Source organism: Hyla sarda, chromosome 1 (genome assembly GCF_029499605.1).
Source record: "Hyla sarda isolate aHylSar1 chromosome 1, aHylSar1.hap1, whole genome shotgun sequence".
NCBI classification, from domain to species: Eukaryota; Metazoa; Chordata; class Amphibia; order Anura; family Hylidae; genus Hyla; species Hyla sarda.
The window spans coordinates 322,896,380-322,921,348 of NC_079189.1; the positions used below are offsets into that span (position 1 = coordinate 322,896,380).

Sequence of the window (24,969 nt, forward strand, 5' to 3'; positions counted from 1 at the left end):
GTAACGGAACACATTAACCCCTTAAGGACGCAGCCCATTTCGGCCTTAACTACTCCGACAATTTTATTTTAACGTTTTCATTTTTTCCTCCTCGCCTTCAAAAAATCATAACTCTTTTATATTTTTATCCACAGACTAGAATGAGGGCTTGTTTTTTGCGCGACCAGTTGTCCGTTGTAATGCCATCACTCATTTTACCATAAAATGTATGGCGCAACCCAAAAAATACTATTTGTGTGGGTAAATTAAAAAGAAAACCGCAATTTAGCAAATTTTGGAAGGTTTTGTTTTCACGCCGTACAATTTACAGTAAAAATGACATGTGTTCTTTATTCTTTGGGTCAATACGATTAAAATGATACCCATGATAATATACTTTTCTATTACTGTTGCGCTTTAAAAAAAATCACAAACTGTTTAACCAAATTAGTACGTTTAAATTTTGAAGACCTATAACTTTTTCATTTTTCCGTATAAGCGGCGGTATGATGGCTCATTTTTTGCGCCGTGGTCTGTACTTTTTATTGATACCATATTTGCTTATTTCAAATTTTTAATACTTTTTTTTAATACATTTTTTGGAATAAAATGTTATAAAATAGCAGTTATTTTGGACTTTTTTTTTTTACGTTCACCCCGTTGACCATACGGTATCATTAACACGCACGCAGCGATACCAAATAGGTATATAAAAAAATGTTTACACTTTTTGGGGGTGAAATAGGGAAAATGGGACAATTTACGTTTTTATTGGGGAGGGGGTTTTTCACATTTTTTTTACTTTTATTTTTTACTTTTTTTACTTTTATTTTTACACTTTAATAGTCCCCATAGGGGACTATTTATAGCAATCATTCAATTGCTAATACTGTTCAGTGCTATGCATAGGACATAGCACTGATCAGTATTATCGGTCATCTTCTGCTTTGGTCTGCTCGATCGCAGACCACAGCAGAAGACCCGTGGAAGGCAGCGGAGGCAGGTGAGGGGACCTCTGGCCACCATGCTGGATGATCGAATCACGGCATCTGAGGGTTAATGGTGGACATCCGCGCGATCGCGGATGTCCGCCATTACGGGCGGGTCCCTGGCTGCTATCAGCAGCCGGGACCTGCTGCGCATGACGCGAGCATCACTCCGATACTCGCGGTTATGTATAGGACGTAAATGTACGTCCTGGTGAAGTAAGTACCAGCTCACCAGGACGTACATTTATGTCCTGCATCGTTAAGGGGTTAAATGAGTTAAAATATACTGTATATTTTTTCATACCTATTTTACTGCAGTTTTCTGGTATTGATTTTACAATGTGGGAACTTAAACTAAAAAACTACTTTATTTAGTTTATTTGAAGAGTGTATAGAAAAAAGTAAAGAAAGTAATGTGAAGAAAATAATTTCTGTAAAACAATAGTTGAGCTAACATTAGATTCTGTATATGTTGTACAAGCAAAAAGGGAATGGTTGTTTTATAATAAATGGTAGACACCCCCCCCCCCCCTCAACACAGAGGTGGCAACTTACCAGCAGAAACCCGAATATATTATTATTGTCTATGACCTCTAGATTAACACTCAGAAATGAAGCTATAAAAGATGTACCGTATTTATCGGCGGTATAACACGCACTTTTTAGGCTAAAATTTTTAGCCTAAAGTCTATGTGCGCGTTATACGCCGATACCGCCCCAGGAAAGGCAGGGGGAGAGAGGCCGTCACTGCCCGCTTCTCTCCCCCTGCCTTCCCTGGGGTCTAGAGCCCTGCTGCCGGCCCTTCTCACCCCCTGGCTATCGGCGCCGCTGCCCGTTCTGTCCCCCTGACTATCGGTACCGGCGCCGATAGCCAGGGGGAGAGAAGGGGCAGCGGCACCCATTGCCGGCGCCGCTGCCCCGTTGCCTCCCCCATCCCCTGTGGCATAATTACCTGGGTCGGGTCCGCGCTGCTGCAGGCCCCCGGCATGCGTCCCCTTCGTCGTTGCTATGCGCTGCACGGCGCGGCGCATGACGTCAGAGCGCCGCGCCGTGCATAGCAATGACGCAGGGGACGCACGCCGGAGGCCTGTAGCAGCGCGGACCCGACCCAGGTAATTATGCCACCGGGGATGGGGGGAGGCAACGGGGCAGCGGCGCCGGCAATGGGTGCCGCTGCCCCTTCTCTCCCCCTGGCTGTCGGCGCTGCTTCTCTCCCCCTGGCTATCGGTGCCGGCACCGATAGTCAGGGGGACAGAACGGGCAGCGGCGCCGATAGCCAGGGGGTGAGAAGGGCCTGCAGCAGGGCTCTAGACCCCCAGGAAAGGCAGGGGGAGAGAAGCGGGCAGCGACGGCCTCTCTCCCCCTGCCTTTCCTGGGGGTGTATCGAGGTATACACGCGCACACACGCACCCTCATTTTACCATGGATATTTGGGTAAAAAACTTTTTTTACCCAAATATCCTTGGTAAAATGAGGGTGCGTGTTATAGGCCGGTGCGTGGTATACCCCGATAAATACGGTATATGTCTGGCTTGTAAGAGAATAAGTTCATATATTAAAGGACATGCTTTAGGCATACATCAGCAAAATAGCAGTCTATGTTTTGTATATTTGTCACAAAAAGTATCAGAACCTTAATCTATAGATGTTTCGGTGTTCCTCAGTGAGTCCCCATTTTCCCATTATTTTGTCCCTCTGGCACCAATGGTTTTTAGCTATGAAACTTTATTAAACACATTTTGTTCTATTTTAAAGATCGTACAAAAACATTGCAATGATATAAAACTATTTCTACATGTCTTATACATAAGTAAGCAATCAAAATGTTATAAAAACCAGATGCGCTTCAATCCTGTAAGAAAACAGAAGAAAAACAAAAAATTAGTGATGGCCCCAAATATTAATGGATTATAATAAAGAAACACATTTCTAAAACTTACAATCATGGGAGATAGATAAATCTAAGGAATCCTACCACTGCAGTTTTTGAGCCAAAGTCATAAGTGGATCCATAAGGGAGGAGAAGTGTAAGTCCTTCCTTTATATGTCCTATTCCTTTTGAATACACTTCTAGCTTTGGCTCAAAAACTGCAGTGGTAGTATTCCAAAAACTGCCAGAAAAAAAACTAAGCACTAACATGCACTTTTAAAATTGTCATTAGTATTTTTGTCTTTTGTTACTTTTCATCTATTGCCTTTAATTTTTTACCTAAAAAAAGTGTGTAAATGTGTCCATAAATAAGTAGCATATTACTCATTTCTATGAAAATATGACCATACAATTACATAGAGCACGTTACATGTTCTTGATTTTACGGAAAAATTTTTACATAAAATATGCCTGAAAATACAGTCTGTGAACATAGCCTTAGGATATGTTCAGACGGTGGAATTCCACCAACAGTGGAGCACTGGACAGCATTGCATTTCCGTGCGGACTCAATTCCGCCATGTGCACAGTGCAGCAGAATCCCATTGATATCACTCAATATCTGCTGATTTCCGCACAGAAATTCCATAGTGTGAACATAGCCTTAGGTTGCACGCACACAGAAAGGAACCTTGCCCATGTAAAGTCCTGTGCAGCAGGTCTTTCTGAACCTTAGTCAGTGTCCTGGGGTCCTGTCATTTTAACTATAGCTTTAAAACAGGGCTGCATGAAAGACATGGATGGTTCTTCCGGCAGAAATCTTTGTGTCTGTATCAAAGCTACAAGGTTTTCAGTCGTGCCATGCCGTGAAATGTCACCAAATTTTCAGACAACTTATGCGTAGTACAATAGTACATGTGAGCATTATCCATAGAGCAATTTACTTCAATCAAAAATGTTGCTGTTTTTCCATTGAAAAGTGTGTCTACATTTTCAACCAATAGGGGTCTCCCTTCTTCTATATCTAAGGTTCACTGCCTGTTAGGCTCAGTCCTTCTCTAGCAAGAGTAATGTTCACACTGAGGAATTTTGCCATAAATTCCGCTGTAATTTACTGTCTTATGATTTTGATGGGATTCTGCAGTCCCATTTAGACAACAGAATTTTTGTGGTTGGCATTCCACCTCAGAAATTATTTTCAGGCATTCCACAAAAATATAAGACAAATCTTATATTTTGTGGAATTCCATGGTGGAATCTCATTGAAATCAATGGGACTTTAATTTCTGCAGATTTCTTTGTTCCCAGAACACAGAAATTCCACCAGGATTCTGCCACAATTCTGGCGGAATTCCGCAACTTCGTCCAGCAAGGTTTGCTGAATGGAGTTTCTGTGGAATTGAGGAAATTCCGCCGTGTGAACATACCTTAAGTCAGACTACAAGAAGAGAGGGTGAGGCTTTTAGGATCATAAGAACACTACAATATACACAGAGGGGGAGATTTATCAAACCTGTCCAGAGAAAAAGCTGCCCAGTTGCCCATAGCAACCAATCAGATTGCCTCTTCCATTTTTAACAAGGCCTCTGAAAAATGAAAGAAGCGATCTGATTGGTTGCTATGGGCAACTGGGCCACTTTTCCTCTGGACAGGTTTTGATAAATCTCCCCCAGAGAGTGTAGAAGCTCCACAAGGAGGAAAAACTTGGGGTTATTTTTTTAAACATATAAGCTTTGTATTTAAAATAATACAAAGCGGGCTATGAAAAATACAAAAATAATCAACGCATTTCAGAATAAACCTTTGTCTAGGTCAAGTTTATACAAATAATCTATCTTCAAATATATAGGTAAGTTACTACACTTGTCACACCTCCTCTGGAATACAACCTGTTCCTGTTGACCCTTAGATTACCACATAACCCCAAACATAGATAACCTGTTAATTACACCTGCATACAAGTACCATATAATTATAAATATAGAAAAATAACCTCTCTCCTAAAATGATCAATAAACAGCCTGAACATAGCCTGAAGAGCGCTCCACAGCCTTTATACCACTCACCTGCTAGCTGTTGTAAGACTAAAACTCCCAGCATGTCCTCACTGCAAGGGCATGCTGGGAGTTGCAGCTCGTGCCGCACAAGCACCACCCTTTCCGCACATGTATCACCCACACATCTACCACATGCACACGCTTGCACATCTACCACCCGCCCGCTAGCTGTTGCAAAACTACAAATCCCAGCATGCCCTTACAGTGAGGATATGCTGGGATTTGTAGTCTTGCAACAGCTAGCGGGCGGGTGGTACTTGTGTGGCGTGGACAGGTGGTAGATGTGTGGAGGGGGCTGGTACTAGTGCAGTGAAAGCGCTTGGTAGACATGCAGGCGGGTGGTACTTGTTCGGCGAGGGTGGGGGATAAATGTGCGGGTGGTTGGTAGATGACAGCTAGCAGGCGGGTGGTATTTGTGTGGCACAGTTGAGTGGTACATTACAGCTAGCAGGCAGTGGTACTTGTGTGGCATGGACAGGTGGTAGATGTGTGGAGGAGGCTGGTACTAGTGCAGTGAAAGCGGGTGGTAGACATGCAGGCAGGTGGTACTTGTGTAGCGAGGGTGGGGGATAAATGTGCGGGTGGGTGGTAGATGACAGCTTGCAGGCGGGTGGTACTTGTGTGGCACAGTTGAGTGGTACATTACAGCTAGCAGGCAATGGTATTTGTGTGGCTTGGACAGGTGGTAGATGTGTGGAGGGGGCTGGTACTAGTGCAGTGAAAGCAGGTGGTAGACATGCAGGCGGGTGGTACTTGTGCGGCGAGGGTGGGAGATAAATGTGCGGGCAGGTGGTAGATGACAGCTAGCAGGCGGGTGGTACTTGTGTGGCGCAGTTAAGTGATACAATACAGCTAGCAGGCGGGAGGTACTTGTGTGGCACAGTTAAGTGATACAATACAGATAGCAGGCGGGTGGTACTTGTGTGGCACAGTTGAGTGGTACATTACAGCTAGCAGGCGGGTGGTACTTGTGTGGCACAGTTGAGTGGTACATTACAGCTAGCAGGCGGGTGGTACTTGTGTGGCACAGTTGAGTGGTACATTACAACTAGCAGGCGGGTGGTACTTGTGTGGCACAGTTGAGTGGTACATTACAGCTAGCAGGCGGTGGTACTTGTGTGGCGCAGTTAAGGGATACAATACAGCTAGCAGGCGGGTGGCACTTGTGTGGCACAGTTGAGTGGTACATTACAGCTAGCAGGTGGTGGTACTTGTGTGGCGCAGTTAAGGGATACAATACAGCTAGCAGGCGGGTGGTACTTGTGTGACACTGGTGGGTGGTAGATGTGCGGGCAGTAAAAAGGCTGTGGAGCGCTCTTTTGGCTGCGCTGCACAGTCTGTCTTGCGGTAAGATGTGCGTAGGTTGCGTCCCAGTCCCGCGGTGAGTAAGCAGGTAGTGGGGGCGGAGATTGAGTGAACTGTGTCCCTGTAGTGCAAAGTACGGGGAGGGTGTATGGAGGGTGTGTGTGCGTCAGCCAATCAGGTGCCTCAGCAGCTAAGCAACTGCAGGGGTCACATTCGGCTACGGGGACACAGTTTCCTTCGGATCAACGGCACAGTCAGCTTCCTAGTGTTAAGTTCTTTGACCTCTGCAGGCTGTCATGCTGCTTCTGCCCCCTCTATGACCTAACATCCAGAAAAAGCTCCACACAAGAAGAAGACTGCAGGTGCACACCATAAAAGTACATGTAAGTGATGCTGTGTATCCTCCAGTCTGTAATTTGCCGCCAAGTCAGGTGGCTGGGCTTCAGATCACCCGGGGCCTTGGGGATGGGGGCCTTGGGCAATTGCCCACAGGGCCGGTTTTAGAGGGGGCAACCTGGGCAATTGCCCAGGGCCTCCGTGTCCAAAAGGGCCCCCTAAACTCTAAAGGAACATTTTTCCACGATTTGCGTAAAATCGCTGCAGACTACAGTAATATGAGAGTGGCCCTGTAGGAGCCTGGGCTCCAGAGAGCCCACAGAGCAGAATAGACACTCACACTGAATGGTAAAGGACCTTCCTGATGAAGTCATTGCAGGTCCTTTACCATACAGTGTGCTAAGAAGAAGAGGTAATAGGGAAATGCATGGGGGGGAGGGGGCCATAGGGAGCAGAATATGTGATAGGGGGCCATAGAGAGCAGTATTTATCTGATAGGAGGTCATAGGGATCCATATACATGTGATAGGGGTCATAGGGATCCATATATATGTGATAGGGGGTCATAGGGAGCAGAATATATGTGATAGGGGGTCATAGGGAGCAGTATATATGTGATAGGAGGTCAGAGGGAGCAGTATATAGATGATAGGAGGTCATAGGGAGCAGTATATAGATGAAATACGGGGTCAAACAGAACAGTATATGTGAGATAGGGGGACATACATGAGATAGTATATGTGAGATAGGGGGTCATACAGAGCAGTATATATGTGCTAGGAGGTCATAGGGAGCAGTATATATGTGAGACAGGGGACATACAGAGCAGTATATATATGATATGGGGTCATACAGAAAAGTATATATGAGAGAGGGCCATGGGGAGCAATGTGTGGAGGGGGGGAGGGTCTATTGGTCCAGTTTCAGGTCTGTACACCAAAGGTCATCACCAAAAACAGAATATCTGATCGGTGAGACCTGACCCCTGGGACCACCACCGATCATGAGAAGAGAGGTCCCTTGTCCCCCAAATGAATGGAGCAGCAGCACATGATCACCTGCAGCTCCATTTGTTCTCTATGGAAACATTGCTGATCGCTGCACTCACATGTATGGAGACTAGTGTTGCTCGCTAATATTCACAATGCAAATTTTATTTGCGAATATCGCATATTCGTGAATATTAGCGAATATTGCATATTTGAAAATTAGCGAATATTCGCGAATATAGCACTATATATTCGCAATTACGAATATTAGTTTTTTTTTTTTCATAGTACACATCACAGTGATCATCTCTCTCTGCTTCCAGCTTGTGTGGTGTAAAGAAGACTCTAATACTACTGTGTGAGACTGGCGTGCACATTTTCGCATATGAAAATAAAACGTGAATATTACGAATATGCAAATTTAGCGAATATATGACGAATATTCATCCATATATTCACGAAATATGGCGAATTTGAATATGGCCTATGCCATTCAAACACTAATGGAGACCCCATAGAGAATGAATTGAGTGACATGGGATCCTGTGCTGCTGCTCCAATCACCCAGGGGTTCCAGTGGTCGGATCCTACCGATTAGATTTTTACACTGTCACCTAGATATGTTGTAGACATGGTAATGGGGCAGCAGCAAGCACAGCATTAGCGAAGCAGGATGGCAGTGTAAAGGATGGGGGTTGTGTTACTATAGAGTTTTGGGTAGACTGCAGAAGGGGCCACAGATGTCTTGGTATAATCTTTAGTCATCAGGAGACATCATTATATTTGCCTGGGCTGACGCCCCCTGTGGTCACTAAATTTAATAGTCCTGTATGCTGTGACTGCTTCTGATCAGATGAGAGCTGCTCTAACATGGCCACAATACAGGAGTGTTTTAGGGTCTGATTTATTTTAATGGTTAAAGCGCAACTGTCACATAAAAATAAGTCAATAACCATCAGCACAGTCTACGAGCTGATCACTGGTATACTGCGGCCTATGAGCTGATCACTGGTATACTGCGGCCTATGAGCTGATCACTGGTATACTGCAGCCTATGAGCTGATCACTGGTATACTGCAGCCTATGAGCTGATCACTGGTATACTGCAGCCTATGAGCTGATCACTGGTATACAGCGGCCTACGAGTTGATCTCTGGTATACTGCAGCCTACGAGCTGATCATTGGTATACTGCGGCCTACGAGCTGATCACTGGTATATTGCAGCCTGTGAGCTGATCACTGGTATACTGCGGCCTACGAGCTGATCACTAGTATACTGCACCGACGAGCTGATCACTGGTATACTGCAGCCTACAAGTTGATCTCTGGTATACTGCAGCCTACGAGCTGATCATTGGTATACTGCGGCCTACAAGCTGATCACTGGTATACTGCGGCCTACAAGCTGATCACTGGTATACTGCGGCCTACTTGCTGATCAATGGTATACTGCGGCTTACGAGCTGATCACTGGTATACTGTGGCCTATGAGCTGATCACTGGTATACTGCAGCCTACAAGCTGATCTCTGGTATACTGCAGCCTACGAGCTGATCATTGGTATACTGCGGCCTACGAGCTGATCACTGGTATACTGCGGCCTACTTGCTGATCAATGGTATACTGCGGCTTACGAGCTGATCACTGGTATACTGCGGCCTATGAGCTGATCACTGGTATACTGCTGCCTACGAGCTGATCCATCTTATACTGCAGCCTTTGAGCTGATCACTGGTATACTACGGCCTACAAGCTGATCACTGGTATACTGCACCGACTAGCTGATCACTGGTATACTGCAGCCTACGAGCTGATCTCTGGTATACTGCAGCCTAAGAGCTGATCATTGGTATACTGCAGCCTACGAGCTGATCACTGGTATACTGCGGCCTACGAGCTGATCACTGGTATACTGCTGCCTACGAGCTGATCAATCTTATACTGCAGCCTTTGAGCTGATCACTGGTATACTGCGGCCTACAAGCTGATCACTGGTATACTGCAGTCTACGAGCTGATCACTGGTATACTGCGGCCTACGAGCTGATCACTGGTATACTGCGGCCTACGAGCTGATCACTGGTATATTGCGGCCTACGAGCTGATCACTGGTATACTGTGGCCTACGAGCTGATCATTGGTATACTGCGGCCTACGAGCTGATCACTGGTATACTGCAGCCTATGAGCTGATCACTGGTATACTGCGGCCTATGAGCTGATCACTAGTATACTGCACCTACGAGCTGATCACTGGTATACTGCAGCCTACGAGCTGATCACTAGTATACTGCAGCCTACGAGCTGATCATTGGTATACTGCGGCCTACGAGCTGATCACTGGTATATTGCGGCCTACGAGCTGATCACTGGTATACTGCGGCCTACGAGCTGATCAATGGTATACTGCGGCCTACGAGCTGATCACTGGTATACTGCGGCCTATGAGCTGATCACTGGTATACTGCTGCCTACGAGCTGATCAATCTTATACTGCAGCCTTTGAGCTGATCACTGGCATACTGTGGCCTACAAGCTGATCACTGGTATACTGCAGCCTACGAGCTGATCACTGGTATACTGCGGCCTACGAGCCGATCACTGGTATACTGCGGCCTACGAGCTGATCGCTGGTATACTGAGGCCTATGAGCTGATCATTGGTATACTGCGGCCTACAAGCTGATCACTGGTATACTGCAGCCTATGAGCTGATCACTGGTATACTGTGGCCTACGAGCTGATCACTAGTATACTGCACCTACGAGCTGATCACTAGTATACTGCACCTACCAGCTGATCACTGGTATACTGCAGCCTACGAGCTGATCACTGGTATACTGCAGCCTACGAGCTGATCACTGGTATACTGCAGCCTACGAGCTGATCATTGGTATACTGCGGCCTACGAGCTGATCACTGGTATACTGCGACCTACGAGCTGATCACTGGTATACTGCAGCCTACGAGCTGATCACTGGTATACTGCTGCCTAAGAGCTGATCACTGGTATACTGCAGCCTACGAGCTGATCACTGGTATACTGCGTCCTACGAGCTGATTACTGGTATACTGAGGCCTACGAGCTGATCACTGGTATACTGCAGCCTACGAGCTGATCACTGGTATACTGCAGCCTACAAGCTGATCACTGATATGCTGCGGCCTACGAGCTGATCAATGGTATACTGCAGCCTACGAGCTGATCACTGGTGTACTGTGGCCTATGAGCTGATCACTGGTATACTGCAGCCTATGAGCTGATCACTGGTATACTGCAGCCTATGAGCTGATCACTGGTATACTGCAGCCTATGAGCTGATCACTGGTATACTGCAGCCTATGAGCTGATCACTGGTATACTGCTGCACCTATGAGCTGATCACTGGTGTACTGTGGCCTACGAGCTGATCACTGGTATACTGCTGCACCTATGAGCTGATCACTGGTATACTGTGGCCTACGTGCTGATCACTGGTATACTGCAGCCTACGTGCTGATCACTGGTATACTGCAGCCTACGAGCTGATCACTGGTATACTGCTGCCTACGAGCTGATCACTGGTATACTGCAGCCATCTCTCTGTTTTGGCACTTTGTGTCTTCTATGCTTTAAAAATTACTTTTACCCACGGTTGCCAAAAGTCAGAGAGGAATGGCCAGGGATCTACAATGCCAAGCCTCTCTTCTCTGGCATCACAGCACTGTCCCAGTCTGACTGGCATGCAGCTCTGTTTCTTTCTCAGTCAGTGAGCGTTGCTGGGGCAATGCTGTGATGTCATCAGATCCCTGACTACGCCTCTCTGACTTTTGGCAACTGTAGATAAGTCGTTTTTACAGCATAGAAGAAAGGGAGCACCAAAACAAATGTATGGCTGCAGTGTACCAGTGATCGGCTTGTGCTGTGCTGACATGTTATTGACCTATTTTCATGTGACAGTTGCGCTTTAAACAAAAAGTTAAAATATAATATGGCTTTCTTTTGTATATATGTGGTGCTCGAGTAGGACCCAACTCCTCAATATACCAAATAGATAGACTCGACTCGGAATAAATTTACACATATTCAACTGCATATGAGTGCCGAGTCTATCTATTTGTTACACAAAAAGTATTCACTATGGGGGAGATTTATGAAAGCCTATGTAGAGGCTGACTTGTTTTAAGGACATTACATCAAAGTTGGATCAGCCTGTAGTGTGGTTTTCCACTTTGATTTTGAGTGTGACTCCATAACCAGACCTCCATGGGTTGATAAATTTGATTTCCATTGATAATTTGTGTGTGATTTTGTTGTCAGCACATTCAACTATGTAAAGACGAAAGTATTTCATACGATTAGTTCATTCATTCAGATCTAGGATGTGTTATCTTAGTGTTCGCTTTATTTTCTTGAGCAATATATATATATATATATATATATATATATATATATATATATAATGCTTGTACCACTACATACTTGGAAAGTTTATCTTTATAATTGTTTATAGACAAACCTACTACTTATTGTACGTACTGTGTTATTACCTGATCAAACAATGACCTCAGAGCTAGAATGATGGTTCTTCTTCATCCTGCGTAAGCTATGTTCTGTAACCTTTATTGACCCTTCAGCAAAGGCATCTCCAACCATATTAGTTGCATGACATTGGTAGGTTCCTTCATCTTCTTTTGTCAATGGCTTTATCTGAAAAAAAACACCAGATTTTAGGCCTGGTATTGTCAATATATATATATATATATATATATATATATATATATATATATATATATATATTCATATTGGGGGACATTTTTAAAAGCATTTAGTAGGTTTTTTTTTTTGCTTAAATTTGTCGCAAAAAAAGTTGCATGTGCGACTACTCTTTTTTTTGTGCGATTTGATTGTGCAGTGCCCTAAGCAAAAAAAATTAAAAATAAACTTGCTTACCAAAGCAAAAGTGATTTTGGACTTGCAGTGGTCAGAGATTTATCAAGTGCGAAAGTTGCAAAAAAAGTTGCATCGCATGAAAAAACCTACTAAATTTACTCCATCTCAGACATGGAGCAGAAAAAGCCCCTACGAAAGCAAAAAAAAAAAAAAAGGCTGAAACCAGTTGATAAATAAGTCGCACATAAGCAAAAAATTTTAAGAAAAAAAATAACTAAAGAAAGGAATACATAAGCAAACATTGATAAATGCTCCCCATTATTTTTACTGTTGCTCTGGACAGGATTCGCTATATGCCATTCTGCTTTCAACTCACCATAACCCAGCTAGAGCTTTCATGACGGGAGGGACCACCACGTACTTGAACAGCAACATTGACTCTGTCTCCAGGAAGCTCTTCAAACAGCCTTATTCCCTTAGGAGACTCAGTTACCTCCAAAAGAAAAGAAAAAAAAAATGCAACAAACATCAGCAAACTCGTCCAATTTCAGGGTGATGTGCTGACACTTATCAGAGAAATTGAGTTGTTCTTTTCTGTCTGACCACAGTGCTCTCTGCTGACACTTCTGTCCATGTCAGGAACTGTCCAGAGCTGGAGACGTTTGCTATGGGGATTTGCTCCTACTCTGGACAGTTTCTGACATGGACAGAAGTGTCAGCAGAAAGCACTGTGGTCAGACAGAAAATACATTGAAAAAGAACTTCCTCTGGAGCATACAGCATCTGATAAGTACTGAAAGGATTAAGATTTTTATATAGAAGTAATTTACAAATCTGTTTAACTTTCTGGCATCAGTTGATTTGAAAAAATAAAAAAATAAATTCCCACCCAAGTTCCCCCTTTAAGACCTTAGACGAAACCTCAACATTAATCAGACAGTGAAAAAAATATTCCGACCCCTAGGTCAGACTAGACCCAAGAGTAAAACTGATAGATTAATCAGACCCCATACCAGACCCCAACAAATAATTCAGACCCCCAACTACAGGGTGGGCCCTTTATATGGATTATCCTTAATAAAATGGGAATGGTTGGTGATATTAACCTCCTGTTTGTGGCACATTAGTATATGTGAGGGGGGAAACTTTTCAAGATGGGTGGTGACCATGGCGGCCATTTTGAAGTCAGCCATTTTGAATCCAACTTTAGTTTTTTTAATAGGAAGAGGGTCATGTGACATATCAAACTTATTGGGAATATCACAAGAGAAACAATGATGTGATTGGTTTTAACGTAACTTTATTCTTTCATGAGTTATTTACAAGTTTCTGACCACTTATAAAATGTGTTCAATGTGCTGCCCATTGTGTTGGATTGTCAATGCAACCCTCTTCTTCCACTCTTCACACACTGATAGCAACACCGCAGGAGAAATGCTAGCACAGGCTTCCAGTATCCGTAGTTTCAGGTGCTGCACATCTCGCATCTTCACAGCATAGACAATTGCATTCAGATGACCCCAAAGATAAAAGTCTAAGGGGGTAAGATCGGGAGACCTTGGGGTCATTCAACTGGCCCACGACGACCAATCCACTTTCCAGGAAACTGTTCATCTAGGAATGCTCGGACCTAACACCCATAATGTGGTGGTGCACCATCTTGCTGGAAAAACTCAGGGAATGTGCCAGCTTCAGTGCATAAAGAGGGAAACACATCAAGTGGATTTGTTGTTGTGGGCCAGTTGAATAGCCCCCAAGGTCTCCCGATCTGACCCCCTTAGACTTTTGTCTTTGGGGTCATGTGAAGGCAATTGTCTATGCTGTGAAGATACGAGATGTGCAGCACCTGAAACTATGGATACTGGAAGCCTGTGTTAGCATTTCCCCTGTGGTGTTGCTATCAGTGTGTGAATAGTGGAAGATGAGGGTTGCATTGACAATCCAAAATAATGGGCAGCACATTGAACACATTTTATAAGTGGTCAGAAACTTGTAAATAACTCATGAAAGAATAAAGTTACGTTAAAACCAAGCACATCATTGTTTTTCTTGTGAAATTCCCAATATGTTTGATGTGTCACATGACCCTCTTCCTATTGAAAAAACAAAAGTTGGATACAAAATGTCCGACTTCAAAATGGCCACCATGGTCACCACCCATCTTGAAAAGTTTCCCCCCTCACATATATTAATGTGCCACGAACAGGAAGTTAATATCCCCAACCATTCTAATTTTATTAAGGTGTATCCATATAAATGGCCCACCCTGTAGAATGCTTCCCCAAAGGTGTTTTCCCACCATAAAGACTTATTTCACACCCTCATAGAGGATAAGTGTCCAACCACTGAGACCCCTCGCAATCTTGTGAACTGAAGCCTCTAAACTCTCATCTTAATAAAACAACAGTCATGCATGTCGATTGATGCTCCATTCTCTGACTATGGGGGCTGCCAGAGATAGCTAAGTACACCACTTGGTCACCTTTAGGAGTCCCACATAGAATAAATGTAGAGGCAATGCACTTGCATGACTGCTGCTCCATTCCTACTGGAGCTTTGTGATCCCATTCTCAAGATTGTGAATAGAAGATAAGTTTTGACGGTAGAACAGCCCCTTAAAATTTAAACCCCAGCTCAGGGGAAAAAAAACATACAGACTCCAAACTCCTAACACTCTTCTGTTCAAGGCGTCATCTTTCTGTTGCTGGAATGTGTCAGGAATCAGAATAGTACAAAAAAAGGATGGAAGTGTGGAAACAGCCTTGCTCACTCCTCCCTGATCCTCCTGTACCAAGAGAACTAGTTTTACCTTATAATCACCCCATTGCATATGTCACTGTGTATAGAGGAGTAAGGCAGGACTACCATATGTCTTACAAGTGGCCAAAAGATTTAATATGGTTAAAGGGGTACTCCGCTGCTATACATCTTATTCTCTATCCAAAGGATAGGGGATAAGATGTCTGTTCATTGGGGTCTCACTGCTGGGGCCTCCGTGATCTCCCGCAGCACCCCGTGTTCTAAACAATTGCTGGCATCCTGTGGCAGTGATCGTGATATCAAGGCCATGCCCCTTGTGATGTCACACCATGCCCCCTACATTCATGTCTATGGGAGGGGGCGTGTCTGCCGACACGCACCCTCCCATAGACATAAATGGAGGGGGCGTGGTGTGACATCACAAAGGGCATGGCCTTGATATCACGATCACGGCCTCCAGCTCTGAGCGTTCTGAACAAAATGTTCAGAATGCTGAAGCCCTGGAGTACCCCTTTAAGGACATTTTTAGCTGTGGATTTATGGATTCCATACCACAAAGCAAGAACATTATACCATGTAAGTCACACACATTTTGTTCTACATTTTTTATTTGTAATATATCATTACATTTACAAGCATTTTTGTGTTTTTTTCTTTTTAAACTTTTGTAAGATGTTTTTTCATGTCATTTTTTTTAGTCCTGTGTTGCAGCCAATCAGAAAAAGAATGCCACCTAGAGCATGCTGCAGTTAGAAAAAGAAAATGTCACAAACAGAAGTCCTTGCAAATGCAAACATTTGTGTTGCATTTTTTCTGGAAATGTCTGTGTGTGAAACCTTCCCAATACATATTTATGTGCTAAATCCATGTCCCCTATGTTGTGGAACTGTAATGGGCTGAAAAAAAGCATTGAAAAAAAAAATACATAAACTAATGTAAAATTCTAAAATTTTTACTAGGGAAAAAAAACATAAAAAAGCATGTGTAAAACAAGCCTAATGCAGCAGAACCGATTAGGCAGTTCCCAGAATTCAAGAAGTTTGCAGACAGACACTAAGCTAGCATAATTATTAAAGGGGTACTCCCGTGGAAAACTTTTTTTTTTTTTTAAATCAACTGGTGCCAGAAAGTTAAACAGATTTGTAAATCACTTCTATAAAAAAATCTTAATCCTTCCAGTACTTTTTTGGGGCTGTATACTAAAGAGAAATCCAAAAAAGAAATGCATTTCCTCTGATGTAATGACCACAGTGCTCTCTGCTGACCTCGCTGTCCATTTCAGGAACTATCCAGAGCAGGAGAAAATCTCCATAGCAAACATATGCTGCTCTGGACAGTTCCTAAAATGGACAGCAGAGGTAAGCAGAGAGCACTGTGGTCATGACATTAGAGGAAATGCATTTCTTTTTTGGATTTCTCTTTAGTATACAGCCCCAAAAAAGTACTGGAAGGATTAAGATTTTTTAATAGAAGTGATTTACAAATCTGTTTAACTTTCTGGCACCAGTTGATTTTTAAAAAAAGTTTTCCACGGGAGTATCCCTTTAATCCATCTTTGGATGACAGTAAAAGCTGTAACTTAGAATGAATACAAAATAAATAAAGAAATGTATTTAATTGACTCACTTTTATGTGTACAATAATTGTATATGTAAATAATTTGACAAAGTCTTATCACGTGTTGCCATCGGGCACTTATTACCTTTCTCCAGGAGATGCTGGGAGTTGGAACGGCCTTTACTTCACAAGACAAATACACCTGGGCACCGGTTACATTGTGGATCTTTTTAGGTGCCACAGTTATAACAGGAGCTAGAAGGAAAGAGACAGAAAGTTATTAAGAGTCAACATACTGACACATATACTGACATCTGATCTTATTTATAGAGTATCTACAAAATGACACATCCCCATGCTACAAAAATAAGTACATGAGACATTGCAACTGCGATTCCAAACATCTTGACATAAGCCGGTGTAGAAAGAAAAATTTGTGTCATTTTACCCTTAGGGTAGGGCTAAATGGAAACTTTGGTCAGGCAACATGTTAATCACAATTCTTTAATACAGGGGTCCCTCAATCGGTTCCAGGACGACCATTGTATGTTGGGGCCATAACTCTATGGAAACCTGGTAATTGGTTCTGAAGCCCCCAAAATGTCATCCAAAAATAGGAAAAAATTTGGATTAAACAAAAACTTGTGAATAGTGCCCCATACACTTGGTTAAGAGTTGGCCGAACCCACCAACCATAGCAGGACAGGACGACTACATAAAGTGTTTGCGGGCCATCTGACTGTACCCAGACAGATAATGGTGAGGGAGGAAAAGGTCATGTGTGTTGGATTTCAACTGGCTGACCCTGTTGGTTGGCTAAACATTCTCATGTATGGGGAGATCTGGAGAGGTAGCTTTCAGGCGAATGACCATGTGGCCGACAGCTTATGAAGGTGTTTTGCCACCTTAAGAATCGATGTTTAAGAACCAAAATTGCCATGTAGCCCTAGTCTTGCTCTGTTGGCAAGAATGGAGAGGAGAGTAACCTATTGCCAGGTACCAAAAGGCATTTAGATTCTTTAGGCAGTGTTAGTATTATGTTGTGTTACTTTAGGAACCAATATCATTCAGTTTTGAACTTCTGACTCCCTATGTATACAGCTCCACAGCTGTGTATATACAGTGTGAAAACAAAGTATTCCTCCTTCAGCCTGTTACCAGAATACAAGATCATCACTCATAGGATGTGGGTGTCATGTTTTACTAAGTAGGACAGCTGCTTCTTGTTCTGCATTAATGCCACAAAGCATTATAGTTAGAGCTTTTTATATTTTCCTAATGGCTTCCAGCTAACGTCTTACAGTGTTTTTCTATAAAATAAAAAAGATGCAGGTAAAGGATAAAGATGTTTGGAAAATACACATAGCATTTTCTTGAAAAACGTTACACACCAGCCCTAAAATGGGTATTCCTTTTTAGATATATTATCCCCTATCCAAAGGATAGGGGATAAGATATCTGATCATGGGGGTCCCGCCGTGGGAAACCCCTCGCGATCTCCGCGCAGCACCCAGCATTCTGGTCACGAGACTGAGACGTGACATCATGCCATGCCCCCTCATGATGTCACAGCACGCCAGGGGTCAAGTCCTGGGAAAAAAAAGTGTGGGAACTCACCTAAGATTTCCACTCAAGGGCTGGTCCTGCAAATAGGAATGTTGTTCCTGCTGTGAAAAAGTGCAGGAACTCAGTTCCCATGCGTTCCTGCAGGACTTGAGTCCTGCACCACGCCCCTCCAGAACGCAGGACCCTGGCAATCAGACATCTTATCCCCTATCCTTTGAATAGGGGATAAGATGTCTAAGACCGGAATACCCCTTTAAAGACGTTTTTTCAACTTAGCAAGAAACAGCTTATCTCTAGGAACTTATACTATATGTTGCTCATGGGGTGGTCCCCCTATTTCAAGAGAATGTAGGAATAGGGTGCTATAATTTTCTTGGTACAATACAATATCTAGTCTTGGCATCGGCAGTGAACAGTAACTTAGCCCTATAAAAAGAAAAAGAATAATATTGAATTGCTGTTCCTATATGGCTCATTGACTAGTGTGTAGGGAACAGTGTTCAGAGCGATCCAGTGAGTCCACATGACCCAGCTGCAGCAGTCCACATAACCCAGCTAAATTTTCCCTATATTCTTCTTTTCCAATGTTATGGTTAAACCCTGTGTAGTTTCTCCCACGCAGAAGAACCTACGTAGGATAAAGCAGTACAGGCACTTCTGTGACATCTTTCCCAAAACTTCTCTGATGCTTAGAAGGTGTCTCTATATATTTTTACATATTTAGTGTAGACCATCAATATCAAGTCCATGGAGGTATTACTAACATTATGGAGCGGTGCCAGGGACACAAAATTATATTCCAGCTTAAAGAACATAAAAAAAAATGTACTCCTGTCTGTATGTTGTATTCCTCGCTTTGCACCACCAGACGTTCTGTAGTTTCTATAGTTTTTCTTACCTCCTCCCTTTTGTGCCAGCATATCACAAGTCAGACAACAAAGGGGTTTCATTCTCCACCTTGTGCTTTTTTTTGCTTCAACCACCCCTTTCTGGTGCACCAGATAGTTTTGGTCTCAAGCAGGAAAAGACAGCTGCAAAAATACCTAAAACCGCCAAAAGCATGCCAGGTGTCAATCATATTTCCTTTGTCCAATGTATAACCCAACATTCAGCAGCCAAAGGAGATATAGAGATAAAGGGAACATCCTATATGCTGGCCAAGCCCAAGACGAAATTTTCATGGTTATTTATGAATATTTCTATTTATTTATAATATTTTATTACTATGTATAATCTTATATTATTTAAAATGAATTTTGCAACAAAAATATTGCATAAAACTAACTTAAAATGAAGAGAAAAAAAAAAGCAAAAATAAAAAGACTGTATGATTTGCCAGATATAAACATGGTTTTCCATGAAATGATTATGACATAATAATAACACAGTACCAAAAAACATAGCTAAGAAAAGCATTATTAGTCACTCCTGGTGTTTGTCTGTTATAGTAATGAAGGACAGTGGCACAGTATGGCATATTCTGTTGGTATACTGTATGCACATGGAATAATAAATGATTCACATAAGAGGTTGGACTCCCGCAGATATTTTGGCAGCTGTGAGAGGTCACATCATTTTTCCAAAATAGATGTGAAGGAAAGAAGGGCCATCTGTTAAAAGACATGCCTTCTGAATATTTACCATTGAAACAAGTATATCTGTATCTGTAAGTGCCTAATTGACTGTGCTGGAAGATAATGCAGCGCCCACCAAATCCCTAAATTATTCCCCTTGAGAGAAAGCATTAATACCTGCCAAGTGCCTGCTCGCCTCCTTTGTTGTCTGTAAGACTGTATCCTACAGAAATCTAAGTCATCCTGAGATGTCTTCTTGAAGTGTCTTTAACAATATAAAAATAGATAGATAGATAGATAGATAGATAGATAGATAGATAGATAGATATGGGATAGATAGATATGAGATAGATAGATATGAGATAGATATGAGATAGATAGATATGAGATAGATGATAGATAGATAGCTAGATATGAGATAGATATGAGATAGATAGATAGATAGATAGATAGATATGTGATAGATATGAGATAGATAGATAGATAGATAGATATGAGATAGATATGAGATAGATAGATAGATATATAGATAGATATGAGATAGATATGAGATAGATAGATATGAGATAGATATGAGATAGATATGAGATAGATATGAGATAGATAGATATGAGATAGATATGAGATAGATAGATATATATGAGATAGATATGAGATAGATAGATAGATAGATATGAGATAGATATGAGATAGATAGATAGATAGATAGCAACAGGAGAATACAGCAGCACACTGCTAGCACAAAGATAGATAGATATTAGATAGATAGATAGATATTAGCTAGATAGATAGATATGAGATAGATGGATAGATAGATATGAGATAGATAGATATGAGATAGATAGATAGATAGATATGAGATAGATATATAGATAGATATGAGATAGATATATATATATATATAGAGAGAGAGAGAGAGATATGAGATAGATAGAAGATAGATATGAGATAGATAGATAGATATGAGATAGATAGATAGATAGATATGAGATAGATAGATAGATAGATAGATATGAGATAGATAGATAGATAGATATGAGATAGTTAGATATTTTATATATATATATATATATATATATATATATATATGATAGATAATAAATAGATATATGATAGATAGATAGATGATAGATATATGATAGATAATAAATAGATAGATATGAGATAGATAGATAAATAGATAGATAGGAGATAGATATGAGATAGATAGATACAAAACCGGAAGACGCAGCACTCCAGAAAAAAATTAAATAAACGTGTTTTTATTCCAACATATCAAGTCCACAAGCAATGCTTCTACTCTCTATGGAGCCATTTACAAGCTTGTAAATGGCTCCATAGAGAGCAGAAACATTGCTTGTGGACTTGATATGTTGGAATAAAAACACGTTTATTTAATTTTTTCTGGAGTGCTGCGTCTTCCGGTTTTGTATCTAAGAGGAACCCTGATCAGGTTTGCTGGACGCTGGCACCCACCACATTTTCTACACTGGATAGTGCTGCATATTGGATTTTGATAGATAGATAAATAGATATGAGATAGATAGATAAGCGAAAAAATGCAGCAGCACTCCGTTGTGGATGAAAAAGTGGAGTTAGGCTTTATTCATCAGGTGCAGTACACAACATTTCGACCGTCTCTCACGGTCTTTGTCAAGCCTTGACAAAGACCGTGAGAGACGGTCGAAACGTTGTGTACTGCACCTGATGAATAAAGCCTAACTCCACTTTTTCATCCACAACGGAGTGCTGCTGCATTTTTTCGCTTATATTTGGGGACCCTGCCCGGGTTGGACCAGCTTGCAACCGTAATCCACATGGGAGTGCGGTTCTCCTACAGGACTAGATAGATAGATATATAGATATGAGATAGATAGATAGTAAATTCTTATCCATCTCCAATTGAGGCGATTCACTAGCAGTGCTGAAACGGCACCAGCGGAGGATCAGCAGGAGGTGAGTATTTTATTTTTATTTTTTATCATCCTACCCTGAGCCATTTTAAGTGTAAAGTTAAGGCTCTGGAAACCCCTTTTTTGTTTTGAGAACAGGACGGGAGTCCACGCTTCAACCACTGATCAACTGATGTGTTTAGAAAACTTACCGTATATACTCGAGTATAAGCCGAGTTTTTCAGCACGATTTTTCGTGCTGAAAACACCCCCCTCGGCTTATACTCGAGTGAACTCCCCCACCCGCAGTGGTCTTCAACCTGCGGACCTCCAGAGGTTTCAAAACTACAACTCCCAGCAAGCCCGGGCAGCCATCGGCTGTCCGGGCTTGCTGGGAGTTGTAGTTTTGAAACCTCCGGAGGTCCGCAGGTTGAAGACCACTGCGGCCTTCAACATCATCCAGCCCCCTCTCGCCCCCCTTTAGTTCTGAGTACTCACCTCCGCTCGGCGCTGGTCCGGTCCTGCAGGACTGTCCGGTGAGGAGGTGGTCCGGTGGGATACTGGTTCCGGGCTGCTATCTTCACCGGGGAGGCCTCTTCTAAGCGCTTCGGGCCCGGCCTCAGAATAGTCACGTTGCCGTGACAACGACGCAGAGGTGCGTTCATTGCCAACGTACTTCTGCGTCATTGTCAAGGCAACGCCTCTATTCCGGGCCGGAAGCGCGGAGAAGAGGCGCCCCCGGTGAAGATAGCAGCCCGGACCACCTCCTCACCGGACCACCTCCTCTCCGGACAGCCCTGCAGGACCGGACCAGCGCCGAGCGGAGGTGAGTACTGTACAGAACTAAAGGGGGTGAGAGGGGGCTGGATGATGTTGAAGGCCGCAGTGGTCTTCAACCTGCGGACCTCCGGAGGTTTCAAAACTACAACTCCCAGCAAGCCCGGACAGCCAATGGCTGCCCGGGCTTGCTGGGAGTTGTAGTTTTGAAACCTCTGGAGGTCCGCAGGTTGAAGACCACTGAGGGCGAATGATGAGAAGAGGATGATGAAGGGGGGGGGGTGTGGGGATGATGAAGGGGGGTGGGGATGATGAAGGGGGGGGTGTGGGATGATTACAAGGGGATGATGAAGGGGGGGTGTGGGATGATAAGGGGATGATGAAGGGGGGATGTGCGGGATGATAAGGGGATGATGAAGGGGGGATGTGTGGGATGATGACAAGGGGATGATGAAGGGGGGATGTGTGGGATGATGACAAGGGGATGATGAAGGGGGGATGTGTGGGATGATGACAGGGTGATGATGGGGGTGTTAATGACGGGGGTCTGGATGATGACAGGGGGGGGATGAGGTATTTCCCACCCTAGGCTTATACTCGAGTCAATAACTTTTCCTGGGATTTTGGGTTGAAATTAGGGGTCTCGGCTTATACTCGGGTCGGCTTATACTCGAGTATATACGGTAGTCGCAAAATGGTTTTAGGTTGTAACAACTTACTTTCACCCTACCAACAAGTCTCCAAGGCAGGTAGATAAATAGCATAAAGTTGTGGTGAATATCATTAGTTTCCTGTTTTATCTAAGATAAACAAACTCATATATTTTGAAAACAGACATAACTATATTACTGCTGCTTTTAGCAATAAAGATTGTTCCCATGTTCCTTGGTTTACAGTAAGCGACAACCTTCATGGTTTCTGCTCAGTATCAGATACAGTTCTGATAACTGTGCTGTAGCTGTAGTATGCCACACATCTGTGTATCCATCACATGACTAGGACAGATTTTTATACACTGCAAGTATAAAAATATAAGGACAATTTTAACCCCTTAATGACTGGGCCAATTTTCATTTTTGCTCTTTCGTTTTTTCCTCCGCACCTTCTAATAGTCATAACGCTTTCAATTTTCCATCTACAGACCCATATTAGACCTTGTATTTTTGTGGCACCAATTGTACTTTGTAATGGCATAAATGATATAACCACTAAATCTACAGCGAAACCCCCAAAAAATATTTGTGGGGCAAAATAAAAAGGCCATTTTATAATTTTTGCTGCTTCTATGCAGTGCACTTTTCAGCAAAAATTACATATTGGCCCTGATTTACTATTGTAAACCTGACCTGTTTTGTCGGGTTGTGTGCCAGAATTTGGCGCATTGCTCCACAAATTGTGTCTACATCAGAAGTTTTGGAAAAAAAAATGTAAAAACCTGACCAAGCCATTTTACTCTGAAAATCCCAAAAAGGGGCGTGGATGTCAGTAAAAGGGGCGTGGCCGTCGAAAAGGATTGGGTCCCTGATATTTTTTTTAAAATGGCAACATATTTACTAAGGGTTCCACAGAAAATGTGGTGGAGGTGAGCTGAGGAAAACCCAACAGATCAGAACATGTGTAAAAAAAAAAAAAAAATGTAGGGAAAAAATCAAAATGTAGGGAAACCTTAGTAAATATTATGGAAAAATACTTGTAGAAAATAAAAACCCACAAAGAAAACTACACTCCACTCTTAGTAAATCAGGGCCAATATCTTTATTCTATAGGCCCATATGAATACAACAATACCCAAGTTATATAGGTTTTGATTTATTTTACTACTCTTAAAAAATTATGACTTTTTGTATGAAAATTTGTATGCTTAAATTTGTCCTATTCTGATCCCTATAACTTTTTTTTATTTTTTTTGTATACAAGGCTATTTGAAGGTTCATTTTTTTGATCCATGGTCTTAAGTTTTTATTTGTACCATTTTTGTTTTGCTGGGACTTTTTCATTGCTTTTTATAATTTTTTTTCTGCCATGTGAAGTGACAAACAATAAGCAATTTTGGACTTTTGTATTTTTTACCTTTATGTTATTGACCATGCAGTTTAATTAACATCATATTCTAATATTTCAGACATTTTCACACACGGCAATACCACATACGTTTACATTAATTTTTGTTTACATAATTTTATTTAAAAAATTGGAAAAGGGGGATGATTTAAAATTCTATTAGGGGAGGAGCTTATTTACAATTATTAGGCTTTTATATATACTTTTTTTTTTACAATTTTTTTAGTCCACATGTGAGACTATTAAATGCAGTCTTCAGACTGCAAACACTGAATAATGCTGTTCCGTAGAACAGCATTGATCAGTATTATCATCATTCCATTTATACAGCCTGCCATGGCTGGCTGCCACATAGAGGTGGCGACGGATGGCAGGGTAGCATATTT

General features: G+C 42.4%; 1 protein-coding gene across 1 annotated transcript in view; it reads right to left on the bottom strand.

Annotated features, from left to right (window-relative positions):
* Positions 1-2,673: 2,673 nt before the first annotated feature.
* The window catches only part of IGFBPL1 (insulin like growth factor binding protein like 1), a 51,628-nt gene continuing 29,332 nt past the window's right edge, over positions 2,674-24,969 (bottom strand). The window contains exons 2-5 of the mRNA XM_056519224.1: positions 16,859-16,968; positions 12,773-12,889; positions 12,054-12,213; positions 2,674-2,820 (exon numbers count right to left, since the gene is read on the bottom strand). Coding sequence (XP_056375199.1) covers positions 12,058-12,213; positions 12,773-12,889; positions 16,859-16,968 — 383 coding nt within the window. The 3' untranslated portion in view covers positions 2,674-2,820; positions 12,054-12,057. The remainder of the gene's footprint in view (positions 2,821-12,053; positions 12,214-12,772; positions 12,890-16,858; positions 16,969-24,969) is intronic.